Raw genomic sequence first — 14,132 nt, 5'->3', positions numbered from 1 at the left:
GTCTCTCTCTCTCTGAAGACCAATCTATGAATCATTACAAATTTATTTCCTTTATTTTTTTAGTTTGATTTGATACAATATGATTTCACTAAAAATCAATTTCTACCCCTTCCTATTTTCATTTCCACATTAGGAAGTTTCACTTCTTCCACGCGGAGGGACTCCACGCAATATTTTTGCATGCAATTAAAAACTATTTTTTAATGATGCCAAAGAAGTATAACTTCTCATGCACGTACCTAAGTAGGCCTACACGCACCCATTTTTTTAATTTAATTTCTTCTATATACCTATATATTTTCTCCTTACCTAGGGCACTCATAATTCTTTTAAATTTCACGTGTATGTTTTCAATGTCATTCGATTTGTACAATATTTTTTGTTGTCAAATTGGTCATTATTTTTAGTACTTTGTTTCATTTTGGAAACACACGTATTTTAGGTATTATGACATAAAAAAAAAATTATTTTCACTAACATTCTTAGGTTTTTATTGTGTGGATAGTTTCAAGTTTAATATTATGTAGGTACATAAATTCTTAAACTTATAAATTTCTTCGAAATTTATTCATAGATAGGTAGGGCCTACTAATATTTTCTATTTGTCAATATTGTTACTTTTTTAAAGTACCTACTTATTTGCAAGGAGTTTGGTTTAGTGTTTATAATTTATCTGCTGAGCGTCAAGAGTCTTAGGGCTGCTGATACCGAAGACCAGAAATATTTATCAATTATGTAATATATTGTTGAAAAATTTGAATTTTACTATTTCAGGAAAGTTGATTTTTTTATTAATTAGAATAGTTACGTGTAATTGCCATCTTCCTTTATTTCATATTAAACATTATGTTTGGTTGAGTGTGAGATAATTTTATTTATGTATGTTTTAATTTCATTTAATTTCTTATATATATATATATATATATATACATATATTCTTACCTACCTACTTCTATTAAATTGCAGGCAGATGTTAACATTGTCATTCCAGATGTATAATTTTTTTTTATCAAATTAGTTGTTATTTATACTTTTTGTTTCATTTTGGACTAGGTTTTTTTATTATTATTATTATTATTTTATTTTACTTAATTGAAATATTTGTGGTGTGTACAGGGAGTGATATCTCTATTGATTTCTATACTCCTTTGGATAAGCGGAATATTGCCACCACAGTTTTACATATAAACAAATCCTACAAATGTTTTAAACATTATGACAAATAAAAAATAGTTTCACAAACATCCTTAGTTTTTTTTTTTTTGGTGTTTACACTTTGAAGTATATTATTAAGTATGTACGTAAGTTCTTAAACATACAGTTATTTATTAATTTATTTAGATAATTATTCATAGGTAGGTAATAAGCTTTCTATTTGTCAATATTGTTATTATGGTAGATAGGAGTACAGTAAATGCCTACATTCTTATATTCCTTTATATCTCTTTCGATTTGGAGTGTTTCCGAGACATTCGGGGTCCCCAACATAACCCCCACCCCATAGATGGTTAAAGCCCCAAAATTTCGAAAGTTTAAAAATTTTTAAAAATCTATCTCTTTCGATTTTAAGTGTTTTCGAGCCATTCAGGGTCCTCGAACCCCCGCCCCCCTCTGAGAACAAAGCCCCAAAATTTCGACAATTTCAGGAACTTCAAATATCTATTCTTTCGAGATGGAGTGTTCCAAACCATTCGAGGTCCTGAACATCCAACCCCCCCCCCCCCCCCCCCCCACCTCCACGAAAGTGAAAGCCCCAAAATTTCGAAATATAATAATATATAATTGGATGTTGGCATGTATGACGTTGATAAACTCTTACACCGTTTGACCGATCGCCATGAAAGTTGGCACATCGAAGTGTTTTTATCATGGAGAAGGTTTTTATGCTAACCATTTTTTTGTAACTCGCCGCTAGATGGCGCTGTAGCGCATCAACTTCTAAACCTTTCAACCGATCGCCATGGGTAAACAGATAACCATAGGTCACAAATACACAAACAGTAATTGTGTGTAATTTCTTAATGTCCACCACTATCCATTTTGCTGTAACTCGCGGACAATATATCACCCGGTGTTCAGCCCGGGCAAAGCCGGGTACTGCAGCTAGTATTATAAATGCGAAAGTAACTCTGTCTGTCTGTCTGCCTGTCTGTCTGTATGTCTGTTTGTTTGTTACCTTTTCCCAGCTGAACGGCTGAACGGATCGTAATGAAATTTGGAAAGGAGAGATTATATCCTGGGGATGGACATAGGCTATCTTTTGTCTAAAAAAATAATCTTTAAACGGGTTAAAAAAATATATTTTAATTTTATGTAATGTGTGTCATAGATATACAAACTGTTAGTGTCATTCCTCTATGTCTGCCGAGCAATAGCTTTCAAGCCATTACGTTACGTTTTGCTATTGTAAGGAACTAAGTAGAGAGTAAGAAAAATATAAATATCTTGACAGTTTGTAGTGTCGCCATATTTGTTTCAAATTTCAATACCGTTTTTGTAATTTACAATTTAAATTGCAGAAAAAAATCATTATTCATAGGTAGGTAATAAGTTTTTCTATTTGTCAATATTGTTATTATGGTAGATAGGAAAACAATAAATGCCTACATTCTTATATTCCTTTATATCTCATTTGATTTGGAGTGTTTACGTGCCATTCGGGGTCCCCCCCCCCCCCCCCCCCAGGTGGTTAAAGCCCCAAAATTTCGAAAGTTTAAAAATTTTTAAAAATCTTTCTCTTTCGATTTTAAGTGTTTTCAAGCCATTCAGGGTCCTCGAATCCCCCGCCCCCCTCTGGGAAAAAGCCCCGAAATTTCGATAATTTTAGGAATTTCAAATATCATTTCTTTCGAGATGGAGTGTTCCGAAACATTCCAGGTCCTGAACCTCCACCCCCTCCCCTTCCACAAAAGTGAAAGCCAAAACATTTCGTAAAATTGGAGGAAATTGTATTAAAATTAATTCATTACGAACTAAAGTGTCTGGGGCATGGTGGAACTTTTACCCAAAGTCGACTTCCCACCCAATTTTGAGGGAGGGGGGGGAGTGCAAAACCCCAAAATTATGAAAAATTTCAAAAATTTCTTAAATTTAAGTATACTTTTTTTACTATTTGGAGTGTTTCCGAGCCATTCGGGGTCCTCAAACTACCCTCCCCCCACAAGGAGTCAAACACCCAAAAATAAATAATTTTTCCAAAATTTCGAAAACCTATTCTCTTTCGATTTGGAGTGTTTACGAGCCATTCGGGGTCCTCAACATAACCCCCTCACACCCTTCTCAGGGGTCAAAGCCCCAAAATTTAGAAAATTTCAAAAATCATTCTCTTTCGATTTTTAGTGTTTCCCTGCCATTCAGGTTAGTGTTTCCCTACCATTCAGGGTCCTCAAAATCACCCCTCCCCCTCTGGGGACAAAGCCCCAAAATCTCGAAAATTTCAGGAATTTCAAATACCATTTCTTTCGAGATGGTGTGTTCCAAACCATTCCAGGTCCTGAACATCCACTTTCCGCAAAAGTGAAAGCCCCAAAATTTCGAAATATAAGAATATATATAGTTGGATGTTGGCACGTATGACGTCGATAAACTCTTACACCGTTTGACCGATCGCCATGAAAGTTGGCACATCGAATGTTTTTATCATGAAGAAGGTTTTTATGCTATCCATTATTTTTGTAACTCGCCGCTAGATGGCGCTGTAGCGCATCAACTTCTAAACCTTTCAACCGATCGCCATGGGTAAACAGAAAATCATAGGTCACAGATACACAAACAGTAATTATGTGTCATTTCTTAATGTCCAACACACTGGACATATCGCTATCCATTTTGCTGTAACTCGCGGACAAAATATCACCCGGTGTTCAGCCCGGGCAAAGCCGGGTACTGCAGCTAGTATATTTTATATATTGTTTGAATCTAATTAATGCAATATCCAAACAATGTTGCTGTAAAAATACACGTATGTTATTTTCAAGATTTTGACGTGATAACGTCTTATAAATCGATGAACGCCGGCTGCACGCACGAAAAAGCATGAATCGTCACGTTCCGCCTGAGCAGAGCGTGCAAGAACCGGCCAACCACTGTGCGAGAAAATCTTCTAAAATATCAAACAGATTAAGGCTGGCTTTTTAAAAGCAGCAATTAAAAAAAAATTTGATTTAATTGTCCAATTTCGTCATTTCAAATTAACAATTTATTGACATTTGGTTTCAGTTTATTTCTACAACTAATTGTTCGTGATTATGTTTAAACAAATTATTTAAATTAAATTTGCAAAAAAATGTCAATAATATTTGAAAATTAAAAAGTATGCAATTTTTCATTAATGTTTTCTTATGACGTTATAACGTAAAATTATTGTCCGTCCCCTTTTTTTTTATTGAAGATTTTCTTTTGTTTGCTTTCACGAAATCAGCCTAGCACTCGCTCTAGTTGAGTGGTCTGCCACTTCCCGCAGTCTCCAGGGATCACCACCTGAGGCAGGACGCTCGCTGCATCCCGGAGCCTTGGACTTCGCAATAGCTGATCTGTTTACATCCATAGCTTAGAATAATATTTTAAAACCTTATTTTGTCTGCTTCAGACAAGAATCTCAGGCGGTAGACTACTGAACCTAATTACTCATTTTCTTTATTTACATATTTACAAACTTTAATGACTAACACTTGAACATTGACTGCAAAGTAATTGCAATTCAGTGCTGATGAGCTTTTTTTTTTTAACCGTTTCGACTAATTAGTAACGTAATGACCAATGTGTATGTGAGTCGCATTATTTTAAGAAGTATCATTGTGTATTTTCCAGAACTACCACGTGATCAACACAACTGAGACTAAGGCGAGTAGGATGCCTTACGAGCCCGCGTAATCGACTTGTCATTAACCGTCAGTTGTGCGTCCGACGCATAGAGCGGGCCGGGTCCTGTCAATGGATGAAAAGCGGGGGACTATTGTGTCTTGTACGCACACGGGTCACTTCACAGCCCTGTTACGTAGTCTCCGCCGGGTCCACGTGTCACCTCCACTTGGTGGCACCCATGGTAACCGACGACGGCTATCGTAACAAAATCCCTTAAATACCAGGTACATCAACGCTGTCGTGATAACACCAGTTTTTAGTCATTTTCACTACCTAAAAAATTAATTTTTGTGACAAGAAATAACAGAACCACTATTCCAACTGCAATATTTTCTTACATGCTTTTCGCAGACAGATGTCACGCTGATATCTTGAGCAGTTACAACATTGCGCCAAATACAGGAAGGCTGAGTGGGAATACATGCATTACAATTTATGTATTTTAGGTCATGACAAAAAATTATGGGGTTGTAAGTTAAGACAAAACATTATGTAATATTTCCTGTTAGAATACTTCTGTAAGAACTTTAGAAGAAGACTGCACGTTGCCCCTGCAATCCTTACATAAAAAATTCATCGTACAAAAAACAGCCAACTAAAAACTTGAAAATGTTTTTTAAGAACATTCACTTTAAGCTACATATGAATATTTTTTTTTTAGTTTTTTTTTATAGCCATTACAAACCAAATATCTAAAATAGTCACGTTTGAAAAGTTTGACCATAATGTGAATAAAATAATTTTTACCTAAGCTGTAAATAAATGTTGATATTTTTAGGTTTAACATGTTTCAGTTGTGAGGTGTATTAGGACGGGAAACCTTCTTTTCACAGACGAGAGAGCCAAACGCCCAATCGTGCATTTTTGAGTTTTTTTTTTTGTTCATTGTAAATAAATATGGCGATGTTGATAAAATGATACTAATGGTCAATTAGGTTAGGTTAGCTACATTATAAAATACTTTAAAACATTGTGGACGGTTGATTTGGTTAGGATAGCTACATAAAAGATACGGAAAAAAAAGCATGAACTTCGGGTTTTGGCTCTCTCGTCTGTGAAAAGAAGGCATCACGTATTAGTACCAGAACTGGAAAAATTCATAATGTCAGCTTACTTCTAAAACCACGTAACTCCATTTCAGTCAATTTTACAGGAGAACTTATGGGCTTTTGGAGCACGGTTTCGACTGACAAAGATACGAGGTTTTATAATTTGTGAATAGAAAAGAGATTAAGTAGAGTTGACTTACGAGGTTTTATCAGCATATGCACTACGAAAAAATGAAGAAAAAAAAAAACACCAAACACATCCGGAATATAAAACTGGGAAAAACGGGCTTACGAGGTTTTAGAAGTAAGCCGACGATAAATTGTTCAGGGTACACTAGTGTTTGGACTCGAGTGTTCCTGCCCAGGCACCTTGTTGTACTTGGAGGCGTAGGTGCCCGTCAGCAGGGTGTGGAAGATGATGATGGTCTCGTCCAGGTCCCACACGAACACCCGCTCCAGGTTGGACTCCGGGTTGGACGGCGAGGGGTTGTTCTGGCGGCGGCCGCGCCCCCGGGCCGCCCTCGGCCCGCCGTCCGCCTCCCGGGACCTCCGCCCGCCTCCGCCGCCCCCGTTCACGTCCGCCTTCGCCGGCGACGCGGCGTCCTCGGCCAGCTGGTAGCCGCCGGGACTGTCTGTTGGGCCGCACTCTGTTGTGTCACTCCGCACCTTTCATTACTTTTGAAGTGAAAACTTCTATAACTACAAACCGGAAAAATTCGCGGGTTCAATGACCTCCAATGAACTCCATAGTTCTACGTACACTCGGTCAAATGCCACCCGCTCATTGGCTGCTGTCTCGTGAGGCGTGCTAACGTAGCAGCCTGTGATTCTTATAAAACTTTGGTCGGGTGTTTCTCATTGGCCCAGGGTCATCCGGGTTAGTTGTGAGCCAAAGCAGAGGCAGCACTCAGGTGTAACTGTTTGTATTTTTGGCCTGTCGCGAGATGAATTCGCAAATTTTTCCGGTCTCTATCTATAGGAAGGTTTGGATAGGGAGCATATTGATGTAAGTAGTCATCGACATGGTCACGTGACGTGTGCCAGCTGTGAATGTATGTGTGTGTATATATATATATAAGGGTAAACCAAACAACTAAAATCATAAATGGGTTGCGAGGTCATCGGAGAAGGAGAAATCAGGACAATCGGAAAGCGACTCTAACTAGGGTGATTCAGGAATGATCTTCTGGACCTATGAGAAATTGAAAAACGTTCAGACATTGCATTATTCGGGTGTGTGGCATAGGATGGGTGAATCTACGGCCAGTAATCACAATTTATAGGTATATATATATACACACACACACACACATACACACACACACAGTGGTGCGCGCGCAGCCAGTACACATAACACAGGTCGACAAGTAATGCACATGACATCTACCAATACATATCTTATTAATACGCGTCTTCAGTCCCAGTACATCAGTGATGTGCATGTGTGAATCAAAAGTGTGTATGCTGTACAAAGTGAGTATAAAATATATTTTATATTCTCATATAGATACATAGTTTGAATAACAAAGAAAACAAGAGTTTTGGAACAATATAACCTAAAAATAAAGAACATAATTTTTTTTTTTTTTTTAAGTTATACTTCTTTAGGCATGTTATGAAAAAATGATGAGAGTAAAATTTTAAGATGCGCGTGCATCACTTTAACACAAAATTAACATGTTGAAGCTGCCCGCTAAACCGCTCACTAAGTCTCGAAAAAAAAGCTACCAACAAAATAGAAATAGAACCTCTATTAGTCGCGCATGTTGGCACGCTCGTCGCCTCTGATCACTGTTTTCATATTTATAATATTTATCCACATGTTTCTAGTATCTACATTCACAACACGTGTTTTAGTTTCATACAAATCTAATTATATATGTGCTAATAAATTAAATTCAGTAGTGATTTAAATTGAATATTTTAAATAATATTATTTACTATTCCTAAATATTAGTAAAAAAACTTATGCCTTTATACTTTTTCAAGTACTCCAATATAATAGAAGTTAACTATCCGTATGTATTATTTATTGATATAAATTAAAATATTATTTAATATAATTAGTACAAAATTTTTAAATTAATTATATGAAATATTTATTATTGGTTATTTCTTATTCACAAAATAAAAAATAAATTAAATAAAACATTTAATAAAGAAATTGTAATAATAAAATTTTAAATTGAACATTAAATTAAAATATTAATTTTTAATATTATTAATTGAATAAATAATAAATATTTATAAAAATAAATGAACAAATTTAATGATAACTTCTTGATAAAAATGGAAAGTGAATATTAAATTAAGAAAATAATAAATATTTAAAAATTAATAAACTTAAATTCAATTTTTGAATTTATTATAAAAATTATTTTTTTCCTTTTAAAATATTAAATAATCAATAATAAATATTTAAAATTAAGAATCTTATAATATTTAGTACAAATTATATCATATATATTTATTATTCTCTAAATTTTATTTAATTAACTTTTCAAATTTAAACTGAACTTTATTGACTGTTTTAACTATCTTTTTCCAGCCCTTTTATTATTTTATTGTAATTAATTATTTGCATGCAAATAAAAACTATTTTTTAATGATGCCAAAGAATAATATCTTTTCACACGTGTACATAAGTAGGCGCACCCATTTTTTAAATACCTACAATAAGATACTATGCAATGCGTATTTTATAGTAATTTAGGAGTTATTTTTACTAACGTGATAAAATAAATTTGTTATGTGATATTCTGAAAAATTCTCTGATTTTTATCAAAAATTAATTTGGATATCCAAAAATAACAACTGTTTGTTTATAGTTTTAAGTTTTCACTTCTGTCGGCAGTCCTCATGACTGCTTTGAAATTTTTTTTTCCTACAGATTAATTGCATGAAAAATTAAAGTTAGGTTTTCATGATGCCGAGTAAGTAAAACTTCTAACATGCGTGCATTAAGGGGGTGCCTCCCATTTCAGGTCATGATTTTATATTTATAATCACTAATCAACTTTTTTAATCACTGATCAACTTTTAGAATTTTAAATTGTTTAACTTTCACGAAATGAAAAATATATACAGCCCATACTTTTTGCATAATTAGCTGCCAAAATTACATTTTTAATTATTTTGGGTTGTACAAATAAGGAGAATTTTATTTATTGCAGAACTGAAACTTTTTAGGTTTAACGGCAATGCCACTGGCTACTTCATGATATGGTTTGCATTTCTATCACAAAAAACAAATTTCACGTTTCTCGGCAGTCAAAATCGTAGCAAATTTGAGAATTTTTAAATGTCAGTTAATATTTTCTGCAAGAAATTCAAACCATTTCTTGAAGTAGCCAGTGACATTGCAGTCAAACATAAAAAAATTTCAGTTCTGCAAAAAAATTAAATTCTCCTTATTTGTACAACCCAAAAAACGTTCATAATGTAACTTTTGGCAGCTAATTATGCAAAAAAGTATGCGCTGTATATATTTGTCAATTTCGTGAAAGTGAAACAATTGAAAATGTCTACAAGCTTATCTGTAGAGACCGGAAAAATTCGCGGATTCCTTTCGAGACAGGCTGGAATCCAAACTCGTTTAGCTTATTGTTGCGTCAGTGATTGGACCGCAATTTACCTGAAGGACTCTAAGCCAATGGCAATCACTCAACAAAAGAAGTATCGAATCATAAGAATCGCAGTAAACAGGTGTCCCGAGTCGGTAGCCAATGACCAGGTGATAGTTGCCCGAGTACATGGAGAATCGTGGAGTCCATCCTAGTGGTAATTGAAACCGCGAATTTTTCCAGTCCCTACTTATCTGTAATTTCTGTAGATGTGAAATGTTGACCTGAAATGGGAGGCACCCCCTGGTTGTCGGGGACGGGAGGGCTGGAGGGCTGACCTGAGAGCGCGGGGGTGTGCGTGAGGCCGGCCAGCTGGTACGACGACGGCAGGGCGCTCCCCGAGCTGCTGGAGCTGCCCCCGGACATGTAGGGCGAGGAGTAGCTCTGCGAGTAGTAGCCGGCGTACGGCGCCGCCTGGTGGCCCGAGTAGGGGTTGCCGTACGCGCTGTAGTCCAGCCCCTGCGTGGCACAACACCCCCCTTGGCACGGCGCTCGCCTCACAACTACTCACTTCCAACGGATCCAAGCCGAGCATCACTGCCAACACTGTTTTGAAGCGATACAGTTTTTTTTCCATGTAAACGTACAAATTTTCAAATATGTATAAATTTACATGAATATCAGACAAAATATTCTTAACTAGAGACAAAGTTTTATAGTTTTATTTTTAGGCCAATATTGTTTTCAAAACATGAGATATTGGTGTTATTTTTTAAAAATTTTTATGAATTATATTTATTCATAGACAAATTTTCAAATATGTATAAATATACATGAATATCCGACAAAATATTCTTAACTAGAGACAAAGTTTTATGGTTTTTTATTTTTAGGCCAATTTCAATTTAAACAATAGGTTTCGTTGTTATTTTATTTAAATTGTTATGAATTCTGTTTATTAATAAAGACAGCATATTACTGTAACACGCATGATACAATGTTTTATGATACTTGTTTTACCAAAACAGTGTCATTTTGACTTATGATGCACTCGGAACAATTAAAAAAAAATGCAAGTACTTGTTTCAAAAATGTATCAACATCATAATGTAAAAGTGTGTTACCAATAACAGTTATAAGCTCAAGAGTAAAATAATTTTTTTAATATATACTTAGTAGTACATTCATTGAATGTAATATATTATATATTATGTTTCAGAGTTAAGTTTTGATTACAAATGCTCATTAATTTCAAGATAGAAGTTGCATTTTGGTGCTTTATGGTGCAGTCACTTACATTTCAGTGTTACATGGTGAACTGACAGGCTTTTCAGAATTATTTCAGTTTTATCGCAATTCACCACATTATCTTGTCCCTATCCATAACTCATTTGCTTCAGGAAACTAAACAACTAAATACACAACAGTGTTCCACACTGTGGGTTTACAATTGTCACAAACATGACGAAGTGAAATCCTGCAAAGGGTCTTAAAGTGTCTGACTCTTAACTTTAATTGTTATTCCCCATTCCCATCTCCACCAGGGCCACAACTAGAGTCTCTGGCAACCGGGGCATGAATGGATTCATGCGCCCCCCCCCCCCGCTCTTTTTTTTGCATATACCACACCAATAAAGCGGATGTCCGGGGGCTTTCCCACGGAAAAATGGTGCTATTTAAGCATTTTCTATACCTACATGTAACAGTTTCTGTGCTACTGTAACTTCCATGCAAAAACTTTTTACCAGTTACCAGTTGTAGTAGGAATTACAATGCAAGCCGGTGATTTCGGCGCCCCCACAGCTTTGCGCCCGGGGCGTATGCTCAACTTGCCCCCCCCCCCCCCCCCCTAGTTGCGGCCCTGATCTCCACCATCAAATGCCCCACTCTTTAAGTTTAAAAAAAAATTATAAACACTTTAAAAACAACTCATATTGTCATTAAACTATTTGTTTATATAGGTATATAAATCAATTGTACATAAAAAAGAAAAATTGACATTCCCAAAATCCTAGAAAACCTGAGTTTTTAGGGTTTAGTATTGTTACGAACGCGAGAGACCAGACCGCGATGCCAGGTTTGGAGCTGGCTGGCGGCCACGCAAGGCCGTTGACGTCACGGGCCTCCGCTTACGTAAGACATGCCACGCGTTCCTGGCCGGATCACAAGGGTCGTCGCTACCTCCTCCCCCCTCTCTACTCGCCACGCGGCGCTACGCCTCGGGCTGTTATCTATCGCTGAGCGGCCTTGGGAATTCTGCAGGCCGTGGCGTTGAGGACCGCCGCTATTCTCGGCGCTTCGAGCCTCGGGTCGGCGCGGGATGACGCGACTGGCCCCAACTGCGCTCGTCACTTCTAGAAGGGCGCCAGAGACTAATTATGAAGGGACGCCGACCAGCGCGTCAGTTCTTGGGGCGGCGAAAGTTCCGCAAGGAGCATGGACTGTGTAACTTCATAGACACGGAGTGACTTACGAATAAACATTTTTAAGTGCGAGTAATTGGTGTTTAGATATTTTTAAGTGATATAAATATTAGTAATCGATAAAACTGTGTAATTAAACTTAATTAGGCTATCCCTTACGAAACCAGTTCTCCCCACATTATATTAAAATCGTAACAGTTTTTTTTTACTGATTATGAACGATACACTCAAAAAAAATTGAGTTTTGCAAGAAAAGTTAATTATGACTGGTCTTAAATCAAAGCTGTGTACTACACTATTTCATACTTTCAATTCATGCCCAGAATGAAATATAAATTTTTCCTATAGGAACATAAAAAAAACTATAAATTATCACTTATTTAACTGATGAAAACTTTTAAAGAAACCACAGATAGTTCCACTAAGAATTTATTTAAAATCACAACAAAAAACCATAAGCAAAATTAAGGATGAGATAACATTACGAAAGTCACAAAAGATAGTTAAAAATAATCTACAGAGTTAATCCTTCATACTATTTATTTTATTTCTACTCATATCTCCATTAATTTCCATAACGCCAAGAACTACAGTAATGGTCGTTTATGTAAGCATTAAGGTTTCATTGTTTATGAGTAATGGCCTTGCATGCTACCGAAAATGTGGTGTTGGGCAGCGTGTAAAAAATAAGTGTACACAACTTGAATTTTCAAAAAAAAAAAAAAAAAAGTTGATGAATGTGAGGTATTTCAAGTCATATGTTTAAAACATTACTTTTTTTCTCTGAATTTGGCATGAGAAATGTGATAAAACTTCATTAATTATTTATTCAAGGACTTTTTGCAGAGATGTTTTGCAGTTTTAGTTTGTAACATATTTTAGCTTGTTATAGTATTTTAGTGTAATAATTTTTTTTTGGATGAGTCTTTTTAATGTAAAATTTGTTATGATTACTCTAATGGTAACAACAGTATTAGTATGCTAAACAATACTGGCATTGCTAGTAGTTATTGGTAATATTTTATTATTAATCATTTTCATATATATATTTTTAATTAAAGTATCTGTTAGTGATTGTAAAACAAAGCAGCAACCTTTTGTTTATTTAAGTATTTTAAGCTTTTACCTAGTTTAACTGCCTTTTTTTTATTCCATTTCTCCTCTTGGGTTGCGTAAAGTACACTTGATGTATTGTAAAGCACACACTGAATAAATTATTGTAAAATTTGCAACACTATAAGGGAGGTGTTTTGCCGAGAAATTTTTTTTTTTGATAAAATTGATTTTTTGATTGAAGATTTTTTGACGTGATAACGTCTTATAAATCGACGAACGCCGGCTGCATGCACGAAAAATTGTCACGTTCCGCCTGAGCCGAGTGTGCAAGAACCAGCCAACCACAGTGCGAGAAAATCTTCTACAATATCAAACAGGTTAAGGCGGGGATTTTTTAACTAATTGTTTATAATCATATTAAAAAATATTTAAATTAAATTTTTTAAAAAATTTGTAAATAATATTTGAAAATAAAAAAAGTATGCAATTTTTCCATCTATGTTTTCTAATGACGTTATCACATAAAATTATCGTCCGTGAACCGACTTTACAGACAAACCCCCCCCCCCTTTTTTTACAGTTTTGTGCCCTCTTGACGGTGTATAGCTGGGGAGAGAATTATTGTAAACTAGCGACCCGCCCCGGCTTCGCACGGGTGCAATGCTGATACTAAATATACTAATTATAAATATAAATAAAGACTAAAAACAAAAGATAATCAACAAATATCAACAACAAAAGATACCTAATCTATTCAGTTCTTTTTTGAAATTAAATACCTTACTTTAAACTACGATTTCCGATAATTAAATAAATAATATTTTTACTTACTTTCGTTCGACTAAAAACAAAAGATAATTAATCAACAATTAACAACAATGTTTGAGCAAAAAAAAAATTGTTTATTTACGACATCACATTAGAAACCTCTAAAATTACCAGTGTTTCTCTACTATATAATGGATGTATTATACATATAAACCTTCCTCTTGAATCACTCTACCTATTAAAAACAAACCGCATCAAAATCCGTTGCGTAGTTTTAAAGATCTTAGCATACATAGGGACGGACAGACAGCGGGAAGCGGCATTGTTTTACACTATGTAGTGAAGTTGCAACCCTATCAGGAAGGTGTTTTGCTGAGGATTTTTTTTGGCACGATTTTTTTTATTGAAGC

The 14,132-nt window shown here is 35.3% G+C and overlaps 1 protein-coding gene across 1 annotated transcript in view; it reads right to left on the bottom strand.

Moving 5' to 3' along the window:
• LOC134528587 (eyes absent homolog 2) overlaps positions 1–14,132 on the bottom strand; it is a 386,579-nt gene that overhangs the window by 19,203 nt on the left and 353,244 nt on the right. Inside the window, exons 9-10 of the mRNA XM_063362339.1 lie at positions 9,814–9,994; positions 6,282–6,544 (exon numbers count right to left, since the gene is read on the bottom strand). Coding sequence (XP_063218409.1) covers positions 6,282–6,544; positions 9,814–9,994 — 444 coding nt within the window. The remainder of the gene's footprint in view (positions 1–6,281; positions 6,545–9,813; positions 9,995–14,132) is intronic.

This window comes from Bacillus rossius, chromosome 1 (assembly GCF_032445375.1).
Source record: "Bacillus rossius redtenbacheri isolate Brsri chromosome 1, Brsri_v3, whole genome shotgun sequence".
Lineage (NCBI taxonomy): Eukaryota > Metazoa > Arthropoda > Insecta > Phasmatodea > Bacillidae > Bacillus > Bacillus rossius.
The sequence above is the reverse complement of the archived record's forward strand: the minus strand, read 5'-3'. Positions and strand labels throughout refer to the sequence as shown.